The 16,380-nt window shown below is 36.2% G+C and overlaps 1 protein-coding gene across 13 annotated transcripts in view; it reads right to left on the bottom strand.

The window, feature by feature from the left end:
* The window catches only part of ENOX2 (ecto-NOX disulfide-thiol exchanger 2), a 454,293-nt gene that overhangs the window by 41,818 nt on the left and 396,095 nt on the right, over positions 1–16,380 (bottom strand). For 12 of the 13 annotated variants that reach the window (XM_033118206.1, XM_033118225.1, XM_033118235.1 and 9 more), the window contains 2 exons: positions 11,311–11,492; positions 9,097–9,204 (listed from right to left, as the gene is read on the bottom strand). In XM_033118206.1, coding sequence (XP_032974097.1) covers positions 9,097–9,204; positions 11,311–11,492 — 290 coding nt within the window. The remainder of the gene's footprint in view (positions 1–9,096; positions 9,205–11,310; positions 11,493–16,380) is intronic. The other variant, XM_033118191.1, reaches the window with a different exon arrangement.

The following is a 16,380-nucleotide window of genomic DNA, read 5'->3' as shown; positions in this document are numbered from 1 at the left end:
TGCTGCCGGGTTTGACCTGCAGGTCACACACCCAGAGGGGGCTCTCTGCAGGCACTGGAGCCCATAGAGGCCAAACCACATTAGGGTGGTCAACCCTCACCCAGCAGAGCGCCCTGCGGGGGGCAGAGCCAAGTCTCATAACGGGTCAGCCCAGGAGATAACCCCACCTACTTACAAGCAAAAAGCAATTAAAGATCTTCTTGAACGGGACAGTGTACACAACACAAGAGTCACCTTTGGAGCACACGCAGAGGACAACGACGTGGTGCGAGTCAAATATAACGGACATATACTACATAAGATAATCTAGCAAGAACTAAAAACTCTAGGGGATCTACCTAATATATCAAAATAAACACAGTCAGCCAGAATGGTGAAACAAAGATACACGTCCCAAATAAAAGAACAGAAGAAGCCTTCACAACTGGAACCAAATGAAGCAGACGTAACCAACCTCTCAGAGTCAGAGTTCAGAACACTGGTGATAAGAATGTTTAAGGAGCTTAGAGAAGACATAAAGAAGGATGTAGAAATCATAACGAACGAGCTTAGAGAAAACATAAAGAAGGATGTAGAAATCATAACGAACAACCAGTTAGAACTAAAGAACACAATTACCGAAATTAAGAACTCACTTGAAGGAATTACCAGCAGGCTAGATGAAGCAGAGGATCGAATCAGCGACTTAGAAGACAAGGTAGCAGAGATCACCCAAACGGAACAACAGAAAGAAAAAAGAATAAAAAACAATGAGGATGGCCTAAGAGACCTCTGGGATAACATCAAGCGCAACAACATGCGCATCATAGGAATACCAGAAGGTGAAGAGAGTAAGCAAGAAATTGAGAACATATTTGAAGTAATAATGTCTGAAAACTTCCCCAACCTGATGAAGGAAACCAACATACAAGCCCAGGAAGTGCAGAGAGTTCCAACCAGGATTAACCCAAACAGGTCCACACCAAGACACATTATAGTTAAAATGGCAAAGCTTAAAGACAAAGAGAGAATCCTAAAGGCAGCAAGAGAAAGACGGAGGGTTACATACAAGGGAACTCCCATAAGACTATCAAATGATTTTTCTACAGAAACATTGAAGGCCAGGAGGGAGTGGCAGGAGATACTCAAAGTGATGGAAAACAAAGGCCTACAACCTAGATTGCTTTATCCAGCAAGGCTATCATTTAAAGTTGAAGGAGAGATAAAGAGCTTTCCAGAAAAAAATAAGCTAAAGGAATTTATTACAACCAAGCCAGCATTGCAAGAAATACTAAAAGGACTTCTGTAAATAGAAGAAAGATCAAAACAACCTAACTACAAATTTAAAAATGGCAATAACTATGTACCTATCAATAATCACTTTAAATGTAAATGGACTAAATGCTCCAATCAAGAGACATAGGGTGGCTGACTGGATAAGAAAGCAAGACCATTGTATATGCTGTATACAAGAGACTCACCTCAGAACAAAAGACACACACAGGCTGAAAGTGAAGGGTTGGAGTAAGATATATCATGCAAATGGAAACGAGAAAAAAGCTGGAGTTGCAATACTAATATATGACAAAATAGACTTTAAAATGAAGAACATACTAAAAGATAAAGATGGGCACTATATAATAATAAAGGGATCGATCCGACAAGAGGACATAACCCTAGTAAACATCTATGCACCCAACATAGGAGCACCTAAATATATAAAACAGGTACTGACTGACATAAAGACAGAGATCAACAGTAACACTATTATAGTAGGGGACTTCAACACACCCCTGACAACAAGGGACAGGTCTTTCAGACAGAAAATCAATATGGAAACCACAGCCTTAAATGATACATTGGACCACTTGGACTTAATCGATATTTTCAGAACATTTCACCCCACTGCTGCAAAATACACGTTTTTCTCAAGCGCACATGGAACATTTTCCAAGATAGACCATATGTTAGGCCACAAAACAAGTCTTGATAAATTTAAGAAAATTGAAATCATACCAATTGTCTTCTCTGATCACAATGCTATGAAATTAGAAATGAACTACAGGAAAAAAACTGGAAGACACACCAATTCATGGAGGCTGAATAACTTATTACTAAATAATGAATGGGCCAAGCAGGAGATCAAGGAAGAAATCAAAAGATATCTCGAGACAAAAGAAAATGAAAACAAGACGACCCAAAATCTATGGGATATCACAAAAGCAGTCCTAAGAGGGAAATTCATAGCTTTGCAGGCCTACCTAAAGAAACAAGAAACAGCACTAATCAACAGTTTATCTTCACATTTAAGGGATTTGGAAAAAGAACAGCAAAATAAGCCCAAAGGGAGCACAAGGAAGGAGGTAATAAAGATCGGAGCAGAAATAAATGAAATAGAAACCAGAAAAACAATACAAAAGATCAATGAATCCAAGAGTTGGTTCTTAGAGAAGATAAACAAAATCGACAAACCTTTAGCCAGACTCATTAAAAAAAAGAGAGAGAGAGGACCCAAATTAATAAAATCAAAAATGAAAGAGGAGAAGTGACAACGGACACTGCAGAAATACAAAAAGTTTTAAGAAGTTACTATGAGCAAGTATATGCCAACAAATTTGACAATTTGGAAGAAATGGACAATTTTCTAGAGGCGTACAACCTTCCAAGGCTAACTCAAGAAGAAACAGAAAACCTGAATAGACTGATTACCACCACGGAAATTGAATCAGTAATCAACAGTCTCCCAACAAACAAAAGCCCTGGTCCAGATGGCTTTACAGGTGAATTTTACAAAACGTTCAAAAAAGAACTATCACCTATTCTCCTCAAGCTCTTCCAAAAAATCCAGAAGGAAGGAAGACTCCCAAACACTTTTTACGAAGCCACTATCACCCTGATCCCAAAATCAGACAAAGACACCACAAAAAAAGAAAACTACAGGCCGATATCTCTAATGAACATGGATGCAAAAATCCTCAACAAAATATTAGCGAATAGAATTCAGCAATACATTAAAAAGATCATTCACCATGATCAAGTGGGATTCATCCCTGGTATGCAAGGGTGGTTCAACATCCACAAATCAATTAATGTGATACACCACATAAACAAAATGAAAAATAAAAATCACATGATCATATCAATAGATGCAGAAAAAGCATTTGATAAAATCCAACAGCCATTTATGATAAAAACCCTTAAGAAAGTGGGAGTAGAGGGATCATATCTCAACATAATAAAGGCCATATATGACAAACCCACAGCTAACATCATTCTCAATGGGGAAAAGCTAAAATCATTCCCCCTAAGATCAGGAACAAGGCAAGGTTGCCCACTATCTCCGCTTCTATTCAACATAGTGCTGGAAGTTCTTGCCACAGCAATCAGACAAGAAAAAGAAATAAAAGGCATCCAGATTGGTAAGGAGGAAGTAAAGTTATCATTGTATGCAGATGATATGATTCTATATATAGAGAACCCTAAAGGCTCCACCACGAAGCTGTTGGAGCTGATAGATGAATTTAGTAAAGTAGCAGGACACAAAATTAATATTCAGAAATCAGTGGCATTTGTATATACCAATAATAAAACATCAGAAGGAGAAATTAAAAAAACAATCCCATTTAAAATCGCTCCAAAGACTATAAAATACCTGGGAATAAATTTAACCAAAGAAGTAAAAGATCTGTACTCAGAAAATTATAAGACACTGAAGAAAGGAATGAAGGAAGATATAAATAGATGGAAACACATATCATGTTCATGAATAGGAAGAATTAATATAGGTAAAATGTCCATACTGCCTAAGGCAATATACATATTCAATGCAATTCCTATCAAACTGCCAACGTCGTTTTTCACAGAAATAGAACATATAATCCTAAAATTTATATGGGACCATAAAAGACCCCGAATAGCCTCAGCAATCTTGAGAAATAAGAACAAAGTGGGAGGTATAACAATACCTGACTTCAAATTATACTACAAGCCTACAGTAATCAAAACAGCATGGTACTGGCATAAAAACAGACACATAGATCAATGGAACAGAATAGAGAGTCCAGAAATAAATCCACGCCTATATGGCCGTTTAATCTACGACAATGGAAGCAAGAATGTACGATGGAGTAATGACAGTCTATTCAATAAATGGTGCTGGGAAACCTGGACAGACACATGCAAAAAAATGAAGCTGGACCACCTCCTGACACCATATACAAAAATAAATTCAAAATGGCTTAAAGACTTAAATGTAAGATCTGAAACCATAAAATACCTAGAAGAAAATATAGGAAGAAACTTCTCAGATATTACCCGGAGTAAGATTTTTACTGATATATACCCTCGCACGAGAGAAGTAAGAGAAAAAATAAACATGTGGGATTATATCAAACTAAAAAGTTTTTTCACAGCAAAGGAAACCATCAATAAAACAAGAAGGGATCCTACTGAATGGGAAAAGATATTTGCCAATAATATATCTGATAAGGGATTAATATCACAAATCTATGAAAAACTCACTCAACTCAACTCCAAAAAAACAAACGATCCAATTAAAAAATGGGCAGAAGACTTGAAGAGACATTTTTCTAAAAAGGACATACAGATGGCAAACAGACATATGAAGAAATGCTCAACCTCACTAACCATCAGAGAAATGCAAATAAAAACCACAATGAGATACCACCTCACCCCAGTCAAAATGGCTATCATCAATAAATCAACAAACAACAAGTGCTGGCGCGGATGTGGAGAAAAGGGAACACTTGTGCACTGTTGGTGGGATTGCAGATTGGTGCAGCCACTATGGAAAACAGTATGGAGGTATCTCAAAAATCTGAAAATGAAACTACCCTATGATCCAGTAATTCCACTCCTAGGTATCTATCCGGAGAAACCTAAAACTTCAATTCAAAAATCTTTATGCACTCCTATGTTTATTGCAGCACTATACACAATAGCTAGGACATGGAAACAACCAAAATGCCCATCGGTAGATGACTGGATTAAGAAACTGTGGTACATTTATACAATGGAGTATTACGCAGCCATAAAGAAGAAAGAAATCTTACCATTTGCAACAACATGGATGGACCTAGAGAACATTATGCTAAGCGAAATAAGTCAGACAGAGAAAGATAAGTACCATATGATCTCACTTATTTGCGGATTCTAAAAAAAGAATAAGTGAATGAACTAATCAGAAACAGTTTTGGAGACAAAGAGGAAAAACTGAGGGTTGCTAGATGGGCGGGAGGGGTAGGGGGTGGGGGGAGGGTGAGGGGATTGGAGGGCAGTTGGTGACCACAGGATGGCCACGGGTTTGAAAATTAATCTGGGGAACGTAATTTGGTGGTTACCAGAGGGTAAGGGGGTTGGGGGGTGGGGGATGAGGTTGAGGGGGATCAAATGTATGGTGATGGAAGGGGAGCTGACTCTGGGTGGTGAACACACAGTGTGATTTATGGATGATGTGATACAGAATTGCACACCTGAAATCTATGTAATTTTACTAACAATTGTCACCCCAATAAATTAAAAAAAAATTAAAAAAAAATCTAAAAAAAAAAAAAAAAAAAACTAGGACAACTCCCTCTTCAAGGCTCATATACGAGAATGCTATGAACATGCTAGTAACCCCAACAAACAAGTTACAGTTACCTAATCAAAGGGAAAGTGATGGCAAATTATGTTACAAGCATTGTTCCTACTAAAAGTGTTTAAAATCTGCAAATCTATGAGTTCTCATTTTTTAGAAGAAGAGAATAATAAAAACTTATTCTTTAACAGTTAAAATAATAAAAAAAAAACAAAAAGGCAAACAGCCCAATTTAAAAACGGTGATATTACATGAACAGAAAATTCTCCCAACAAGACATACAAATGGCTGACAGATACATGAAAAAATGTTCCACTTCAGTAGTTATTAGGGAAACACAAATCAAAAGCACAATGTGATATCACCTCACACTTGTTACAGTGGCTATTATCAACAAGACAAATAATAACAAGTGTTGGGTAGGCTGTGGAGAGAAAGGAATCCTCATACACTGTTGGTGGGAATGTAAATTGGTACAGCCACTATGGAAAACAGTATGGAGGTTCCTCAAAATTTACGAGTAGAATTACCATATGACTCAGCAATCCCTCTCCTGGGTATCTACCCCAAAATTCTGAAAACATTTACCCGTAAAAATATATGTGTTCTGATGTTCATTGCAGCTTTATTTATGGTGACCAAGACATGGAAACAACAACAGTGTCCTTCCATAGATGATTTGATAAAGAGGATATAGTATATATATACATGGAATACTACCCTCCCATAAGAAAAGATGAAATGCTGCCATTTGCAGCAACATGGATGGATCTTGAGATTATTATGCTAAGTGAAATAAGTCATACAGAAAAAGCAGAGAACCATATGATTTCACTGATATGTGGTATGTGAACCAAAAACAACAAAAGAACAAAACAAACAAATGAGAAACAGAAACTTACAGATACTGACAATAGTTTGGTAGTTACCAGCAGGTGAGGGGGGAACGGGTGTTACATGAGGGTAAAAGGGATCAAATATATGGTGATGGAACAAAACTGACTGGGTGATGAACACACAATGTGATATATAGATGATGTATTACAGAATTGTGCACTGAAACCTATGTACCTTTACTAACAATTGTCCTCCTAGTAAACTTCAATTAAAAAATAAAAATAAATGAGTGGGACTACTTCCAACTAAAAAGCTTCTGCACAGCATAAGAAATCATCAAAAAAAAAAAAGAGGCATCCAACTGAATGGGAGAAGATATTTGCAAACAATGCCTCCAATAAGGGGCTAATTTCCAAAATACATAAAGAACTTGTACAACACAACAACATAAAAACAGGCAATCCAATTGAAAAATGGACAGAGTACCTGAACAGACACATCTCCCATGAAGACATACAAATGGCCAACATATATATGAAAAAATACTCAACTTCACTAGTTATTAGGTAAATTCAAATCTAAACCACAATGAGATGCCACCTTACACCTGTTGGAAGAGTGTTGGAGAGGCTGTGGAGAAAAAGGAACCCTCATACACTGTTGGTGGGAATGTAAATTTGTACAGCCAGTATGGAGAACAGTATGGAGGTTTCTCAAAGAATTAATAATAGAATTACCATACAACCCAGCAGTCTCTCTTCTGGGTATCTACCCAAAAAATCTGAAAGCATTTATCTGTAACATAGGGGTACATTTATCTGTACATTTAAATGTACTCCTATGTTCACTGAAGCATTATTCACGGTGGCCAAGACATGGAAACAGCCAAAGTGTCTTTCAATAGATGATTGGGTAAAGAATACGTGGTATAGTATATACACAATGCGATATTACTTTGGCATAAGAAAGATGAAATACTTCCATTTGCAACAACATGGATGGATCTTGAAATTATCTTGCTAAGCGAAATACGTTAGACAGAAATAGTTGAGAACCATATTACTTCACTCATATGTGGGATATGAAACTGAAATCAACAGAGGAACAAGACAAACAACAACAACAAAAAACTCATACACAGAGACACAGAGAAGTTTGGTGTTTACCAGAGCATAAGAAAACGGGGTGGTAGAAGAGGTAAAGGGGGTCAAATATATGATGATGGAAGGAGAATTGACTATGGGTAGTTAACACAGAATGCAATATATAGATCACATATTATAGAAATGTAACCTATATAACTTGAAACCTATATAATTTTACTAACCAATGTCACCCCAATAAATTTAATAAATAAAAATTTTCTTCAGTCATTTGTTGATGTCAATCTTAAAGAGGATTCTAAGAATGTCATTAGCATAATCCCTAGTGTATCTAAAATCTTCTGGGCACACATTCCATTTTATAGAAGAAGCAGAACAGCTATGTAGGAGCTCTGGTACATTTTAGAACCTCTGGTAGAATGAGGAAAGTCCTGGTAAATAGAGCAGCTTTGGCACTTTTCAGTTAAAAGTTTGATAAATGAATTTCCCTGGGATTGTTTGTGTCTTTAGTAGCATCCACAAAACTAGAAAGTGAGTTGGTTTCATGAAGTGAAAGAATTTAAAAGCATATTGTAAATGGCATCCAGAAGAAAACACTTTCCATGATTTGTTTCAACTACACCATGGTTGTCAGTTCTTAATGGCACTCTGGAGTAAGTCACTATGCTGGCAAATACGCCCAGTGCCTGTATGCATTGCATGTTCCTGAGCCGAGCACAGAAGACAAAGAGCATGCGCTCTTGTGGAACTGTAGCATTGTTGATTTCTGGCTCTTGATCTAAGATCTTAATCTTCTCTTTCTTCTGAGACATTAAAATTTGGCAGTTGTGTTCAACAGGCCTCTCTTTTCAGAGGATAACTTCAGTTGAATGTTCAGGCATAAAGGAAATTAAGAAAGGAAGATGGAGACACCATCAGTAGACTTTACATACTTTAAATAGGCTGGGCTTCCCATTTATGGTTGTGATATATTAATCCACCCAGATGTTAATAGACTTTCGTAGAGGGCCTCACTGGTGGTTCCTATTAGGGAAAGTCCCATCTTGCCTTCCCTGTTTCTATCATCTAACTTTAGAATATTGTGTCTCCTTGTTTACTTTCCATGGTTTCCCCCATTTTGGTTTTGGCTATTTCCTGCAGCTGCTCATTATTACATTAAATGGAGTGTCTGCAAAGAAACATCAATGTTCTAGTTGCACTTGCATTTCGTCATTTAATGAAGTGCTTAACTAAAGGTACTCTGTTACATGAGTTTTCTGTGTTGTTATTTGCTTGACAAGATGAAGCTGAGATGTGGTGTACACTTTGGTCTTCTCCAAGAGGGAATACTGAGGAATTTTAGGGATGTACTGACTTTTTTCATTGAAAAGTACACTCTATAGTACCCTTAGAAATGCCAAGGACTCACACTTAAAAGCAGAGTCTGTGAGTCAAGAGTTACCCTGGAGATGGGGCTTTTAATTTCCAATCAGCCAAACATTCCACATTGATTCCTATTGAAACAACTTCCATGGCATTTTCATTGTCACTGAAAGTGGGGCAGGGGCAAGGGAAAAAGTTCACTTAGGACTCATATACCTTTTCCTTAAGATTTTCCAACCCTTTTTCCACCTGTATCTTGTCATCTTTGATTTTTTCAAGTTCAGCTTCTTTCCTTTTGTATTCCTCTTGGACTTTGAGTAGATGCTACAAGAAAGACCAAAGACAATTAATCTTAAGGAGTCACACTTCATTTAAAAGCCCTGGCTGAAATTAGATATTAGGCTTGCCTGCCTAACTTTACCCCAGCACATACAACCATTTCTCTATGCAGAAATACTAAATGGAAAATCAAGATACTTTTCACTTAAGGTTATTTTATTTGGCTTTTATGAACTTCCTTTGTATTTCTTCATATTTTAGAAAGAGTCTGAGAAACTAACTGAACTAATCACTTAACTTTCCTATTCTAGCCAGGGTAAGGGCAGTGTGCAGTTAATACTGTGTGGACAATATCTTGATTGCTGCATAGAACTGAATTTAATGTTGTAAAACATCCTTGCAAATAGCCATTTTCCAAGCCAAATTCGATTTCTATGAGGAAAGTAATAAAGACTCCAAATTTTACAAATGTTAGTTTCCATAACAGTAAGCAAGGAACTGGATTCATCATCATTAATAATTACAACAAATAATACTTATTAGGATTTAGCATGTGCCAAGCACTGTGCAAAGGATTTCATGTGCATGATCTCAATTAAGACTCACAATAACCCTGTGATACATAATCTTGAGCCTTAGAGAGTTTTAGTTATTTGCCTAAGGCTATTCAGTGGCAAAACTGGGATTTAAATCCAGGTTGGATCAACCCCATAGTTCATGCTCTTAGTCACCATATTAGACTACACATCTTTTTGGGATAATATATGAGAAATCTTATCATTGTTTACAAGGCTATTTTCCAATAAAATGTGATCAAAATGAGTGAAGTTAATTATTCACAAGTAGAGACCTAATTGTCAGGTCTTTGAAGTGATGAAATGAAAAAAAAAATCATTATTTAAAAATTGTATTTAAGTAGCAGAATTGTCCTTATGCGGAATGGTTTCAAAATCAAGGTAAGAGGGGAAACAACAACAAGAAGATATTTCCAGTCTTGTTTTTCAAAGACTTGCAAAAGACTATTGGAACTGCTAAAAGACACAGTACAATGTACATTGTCAAAATTCTTTGAAGTCTAGCTGAGGAGATGCAACTTTTGGTGGAAAGATCTCTGATATAATAATTTGCATGTTCTAATCAAATTCCATGAAGACAGTAAAAGAAAGGTAAGCATTATTTCACACATTTTGCTAACAGGAAAGGTGAAATATTAATATGATATTGCTTGTCACACAGAAAGACAATAGTAGTAGAATTAATAGGAATATGGGGGTCTTAGAGCCAGAAGAGACTTCCTGTTCACAATTTCCATCTAGCCATAAGTTTTGCTCTAGACAATTCCAAGGCAGACAATTAAAAAATTATTGCATAATTTAAGTTGCAAGGAAAACGGCCAGTAGTCTGGCAAGACAGAAGAGGACAGTACCCTTACTTAGATGTACTATTCCTTTACTATAATTAGAACACATATCTTTTCAATTGTAGGCTCACTGTGGTGATGGTTACATGAAATTTCTAGGTATTGAGCACCTGTTACACAATATTGTATTTGAATGCAATTACAGTTGGATGTACTTATTTACTTTACTTTTTATACTTGGAAAATGTGCAGGTAAATTCATTCACATAAATGACTGTGAGAACAAAACAAAATAAAAGCAAAATGATATTAAGTGCCCAAACCATTGGTACTTAAAAACCTATAACACCCCTACTTCCACCCAAATCAAGGGTAGGATTACTGCCACTCCTTCTAAAAGGCTGTATTATTCAGCATTGTATAAACTTGATACTTATTCACCAGCACTTTTCCATATCTAAGTAATTGGGGTTCTTCATTAAGGACTCTGAGGCCCTGTCTAGATCCCAAAGTACCTTCTGAAACATAAAAATTAGATTATGTCCAATGTAGTTTTATTAAATGTTTCACTGAGTTCTCATTCTTTGAAAATTGGTGATCCACTGCTATCTCTGTATTAACCAGAATATTTCATTAACCACAACACATAATCCCTTCCTCAGCTATGCTAGTGAACAGTATGTCAAGAAGAATAAGAGGATTGCTATTGTATTTGCTTGCAGGGGATCCTTTTACAGCTGAGGAGCTAATGCTATCCTTTGAAAAAGCTTAGATAACCAGAATGCCTTTACCTGTTGCATTCCTTGCAGGGCTTGTTGCAGGAGTTTCAGCTGCTGTTCCTTGTTTGGGTCATCTTCTTTGTGGGCTTTGCCTTGTTCTTGCTTTAGCAGTTCTACTTCATTCCGATAGGCATCGAGCTGCCAACGGAGGCTGTCATTTTCTTCCTTCAGAGCTTCTGCCTGTGATACTAAGGCTAAACAATTAATATAAAGTACTAAAACAACATATCCATATTCCTTTGTGCTTTACCTAATTACCACGAAAACTTGGTATTTTAAATTGATGTGTAAAAAAAGCTTTTCAATGAGAAACTGTAGGTCTGAGCTGATCATTGAAGCAAAAGATGGGCCCAAAAGCACAAAGGCCCATTTTTGTAAATGAACACAGGATTCCAACACATGAAACTTGGAATCATGTTTCATATTCTCCATCCCAAATATAACTAAGATATTTCCATGTAACATCCATTACTTTTATTTGAAATACAGCAACTGATAAGAACCCTATAACAATAAGATATAGGGCAAATTGTCTTAAACTACTGACTGTCCACGTAATTCTGTTGACAGTAGTTTTAAAAATGTAGCCTTGACTGGTCCTATAGAGGAATGGTAAATGTAAATATTAAGAAATAAGACTTCAGTTTTTGGTCTAGCTTAGAAGTCACTACTCCATCCTAACAAGTAAAAAGCAGAACACACTGAAAAAGATCAGCAACTCTTCTTAGATCCACCAGAGGAGTGAAGTAACAGGGCTACTACAGCCTAACCACCAGAAGAAGGGAAATACGCAACTCTAGCCCCCTGTAGTCATCCTGTCCTATCTAAGGGGGGAGAAAAAAACTGAAAACACTTGTAAACTTCACAGTCCAGAGGTATGGGCTCATTAAAAGACTGAGACATAATCATAGGACTATAGATTGCTTCCCCTCCACCTGCACCTTACTGCCACACCATTAAAGTCCTATTTACAAGAGTTCCTTTCACCTAGTACATCATGTCCAGATTTCAACCAAAATTACAAGGCATACTAAAAGGTAAAAGCATAGTTTGAAGAGACTAAACAGGGATCAGAACCAGAGTCAGATATAGCAGGAAAGTTGGAATTATCAGACATGGAATTTGAAACAACTATGGTGAGTATGCTAGGATTTAATGGAAAAAAATAGGTAACATTCAAAAACAGATGGACAATGTAAGCAGAGTAATGGAGATTCTAAGAAATAATCAAATAGAAAAGATAGGGATAGAAAACATTGTAACAGAAATGAAAAAAAAAAGCCTTTGATAGGCTTATTAATAGACTGGACGTAGCTGTGGAAAAAATAATCTCTGAGCTTGAGTATATGACAATAGAAATAGCCTAAACTGAAAAGTAAGGGGAAAAAAGACTGAAAAAACAACAACACCCAAACAGAATATCCAAGAACTGTGGGTCAACTACAAAAGATGTAGCACATGCATAATGAGAATATCAAAAGGGAAAGACAAAGGAACAGAAGTAATATATGAAGTAATAATGACTGAAAATTTCCTGAAATTAATGTTATATATCAAATCGCAGACCCAGGAAGCTCAGAGAACATCAAACAGGATAATGCCAAAAAATTAGACCTAAATAGACACCTCATCAGAGATACACCAATGGCAAGTAAACATCATCATAGGTCATCATATATAATTAAGGAATTGCAAATTAAAACAACAATGTGATATCACTACACACCTATTAGAATTGACGAAATCGAAAACAAAGACAACACCAAGTTCTGGCAAGGAGGAACTATCACTGGTATGATCACTGGTAGTGGTAATGCAAAATGGTGCAGCCACTTTGGAAGACAGTCTGGCAGTTTCTTATAAAATTAAACATACTCTTACGATAGGATCCAGCAATCATGCTCCTTGGTTTTTATCCAAGTGAACTGAAAACGTATGTCTCCACAAAAACCTGCACATGGATTTTATAGCAGCTTTATTCATAATTGCTAAAACTTTGAAACAGCCACAATATTCTTTAGTAGGTGATGATGAACAAACTGGTACATCCAGACACTGGAATATTATTTGGCACTAAAAAGAAATGAGCTGAATGCATATTATTAAGTGAAAGAACCAATTGAAAAGGCTACATACTGTATGATTCAGACTACATGACATTTCAGAAAAGTCAAAACTATGGACCTAGTAAAAAGGTCAGTGGTTTCCAGGTGCTAGAGGGAGAAGGAAGGATGAACAGTCAGAGCACAGAGGATTTTTAGTGCAGTGAAACTATTCTGTATGATACTCTAATGCTGGGTACATACATTTTGAATATTTGTCTAAACACATAGAATATACAACTCCAAGAGTAAATTAACTCTAATGCAAACTATGGACATTGGGTGATAATGATGCACTCATCGGTTGCAACAAATGTAACCTATGTAATTTTACTAACCATTGTCACTCTAATGAATTTAATTAAAAAAGTATCCCTGTGGTGTGGGATGTCAATAGAGGAGGAAAGTGCCGGGGTGAGGGGGCGGGGTATTTGGAAAATCTCTGTATTTCCTGCTCAATTTCGTTGTGAACCTGAACCTGCTCTAAAAATTAGTTTATTAATTAAAAAAAATAAGACACATGGGGAAACCTAGGTTAAATTTAATTATTTATAGTTATGGCATAATTTTCAAGGTCAAAAATCATCAAAGCTATTTCAAAAGTATTTAATCAGAAGATTTTCTTTTACTCAACAAATATTTATGGAGTACCTTCCATGTCCTGGACTTATGAGTATGTTAAAAAATGAGATTCTACTAATCTCTATTGTTCACATGCCAAATTAATGGAAACATTTGTAGTTTATTCATGTTTTTATTCCTAACAGAGCATAAGCCCAGAAAAGAGACATTATCAAAGGATTAAAATTACAAATCTGTATATTGAATGTATATGAATGTTGAAAGGTAATTTGACAAAGGTGTGGATTTTTGTCAGCTGTCCATGGGGAGGGATTTTGGATAGAAGAAAGTAAAAGAAAGTAATGGAAATACAAAACTTCAAGATCGCAAATATCTTCTCCCATTCAGTCTGTTGCCTATTTGTTTTTGTTGATGGTTACTTTTGCTGTGCAGAAGATTTTTACTTTGATATAGTCCCATTCTTTTTTTTCATTATTATTAATTTGAACTAAAGTTTATTGCGGTGACAATTGTTAGTAAAGATACATAGATTTCAGGTGTACAATTCTGTATTACATCATCTATAAATCCCATTGTGTGTTCACCACCCAGAGTCAATTCTCCTTCCATCACCATACATTTGATCCCTTTTACCCTCATCTACCACCCGCCTCCCCACTTACCCTTTGGTGATCACTAAACTATTGTCTGGGTCTATGAGCTTTTGTTTCTCATTTGTTTGTCTTGTTCTTTTGTTGTTTTTGGTTTATATACCACATATCAGTGAAATCATATGGTTCTCTGCTTTTTCTGTCTGACTTATTTCGCTTAGCATTATACTCTCAATATCCATCCATGTTATCACAAATGGTCCTATTTCATCTTTTCTTACCGCCGAATAGTATTCCATTGCGTATATATACCACAACTTCTTTATCCATTCATGGATCGAAGGACATTTTGGTTGTTTCCATGTCTTGGCCACCGTAAATAAAGCTGCAATGAACATTGGAGCACACGTGTCTTTATGGATAAATGTTTTCAGATTTTTTTGATAGATACCCAGGAAAGGGATTGCTGGGTCATATGGTAATTGTATTCGTAATTTTTTGAGGAACCTCCACACTGCCTTCCATAGCAGCTGCACCAGTCTGCATTCCCACCAACAGTGTATGAGGGTTCCTTTTTCTCCACAGCCTCTCCAACACTTGTTAATATTTGTCTGGCTGATGATAGCCATTCTAAATGGGCTGAGGTGATATCTCACTGTGGTTTTCATTTGCATTTCTCTGATGATTAGTGATGTTGAACATTTTTTCATATGTCTATTTGCCATTTGTATGTCCTCTTTGGAGAAATGTCTCTCCAGGTCCATTGCCCATTTTTCAATTAGGTTCTTTATTTTTTTGTTGCTGAGTTGCATGAGTTCTTTGTATATTTTGGATATTAGCCCTTTATCGGAAGCACTGTTTGCAAAAATCTTCTCCCATTCAGTTGGTTGCCTCTTTATTTTGTCGATGGCTTCTGTTGCTGTGCAGAAGTTTTAAGTTTGATATAGTCCCATTAATTTATTTTAGCTTTTATTTCTCTTGCCTTTGGAGTCAAATTCACAAAATGCTCTTTGAACCCAAGGTCCATAAGTTTAGTACCTATGTTTTCTTCTTTGCAGTTTACTGTTTCAGGTCTTATGCTTAAGTATTTGATCCATTTTGAATTAATTTTGGTACACGGTGACAGATAGCAGTGCAGTTTCATTCTTTTGCACGTGGCTTTCCAATTCTCCCAGCACCATTTATTGAAGAGGTTGTCTTTTCTCCATTGTATGTTTTTTGCTTCTTTGTCAAAAATTATCTGTCCATATTTATGCGGTTTTATTTCTGGGTTCTCAATCTATTCCATTGGTCTACGTGTCTGTTTTTCTGCCAATACCATGCTGTTTCGATTATTGTTGCCCTGTAGTACAAGCTAAAGTCGGGGAGTGTGATAACTCCAGCATTGTTCTTTTTTCTTAAGATTGCTTTGACTATTCGAGGTCTTTTGTCGTTTCTAAGAAATCTGATGATTTTTTGTTTTATTTCTTTAAAAACTGCCATTGGGATTTTGATGGGGATTGCATTAAATCTGTATATTGTTTTGGGTAATATGGCCATTTTAACTACGTTGATTATTCCAATCCATGAGCACAGAATGTCTTTCCATTTCTTTGTGTCTTCTTCAATTTCTTTTAAAAATGTCTTGTAGTTTTCAGCATATAGGTCTTTCACATCCTTGGTTAAGTTTATTCCTAGGTATTTTATTCTTTTTGCTGCAATTGCAAAAGGATTTTTTTTTGTATTTCTTTTTCTGAGATTTCATTGTTAGTATATAGGAATGCAATGGACTTTTGTACATTGATTTTGTAGCCGGCAACTTTGCTGTA

This window comes from Rhinolophus ferrumequinum, chromosome X (assembly GCF_004115265.2).
Source record: "Rhinolophus ferrumequinum isolate MPI-CBG mRhiFer1 chromosome X, mRhiFer1_v1.p, whole genome shotgun sequence".
NCBI lineage: Eukaryota > Metazoa > Chordata > Mammalia > Chiroptera > Rhinolophidae > Rhinolophus > Rhinolophus ferrumequinum.
Note: the sequence above shows the minus strand (reverse complement) of the source record. Positions and strands in the feature narration are given on the sequence as shown.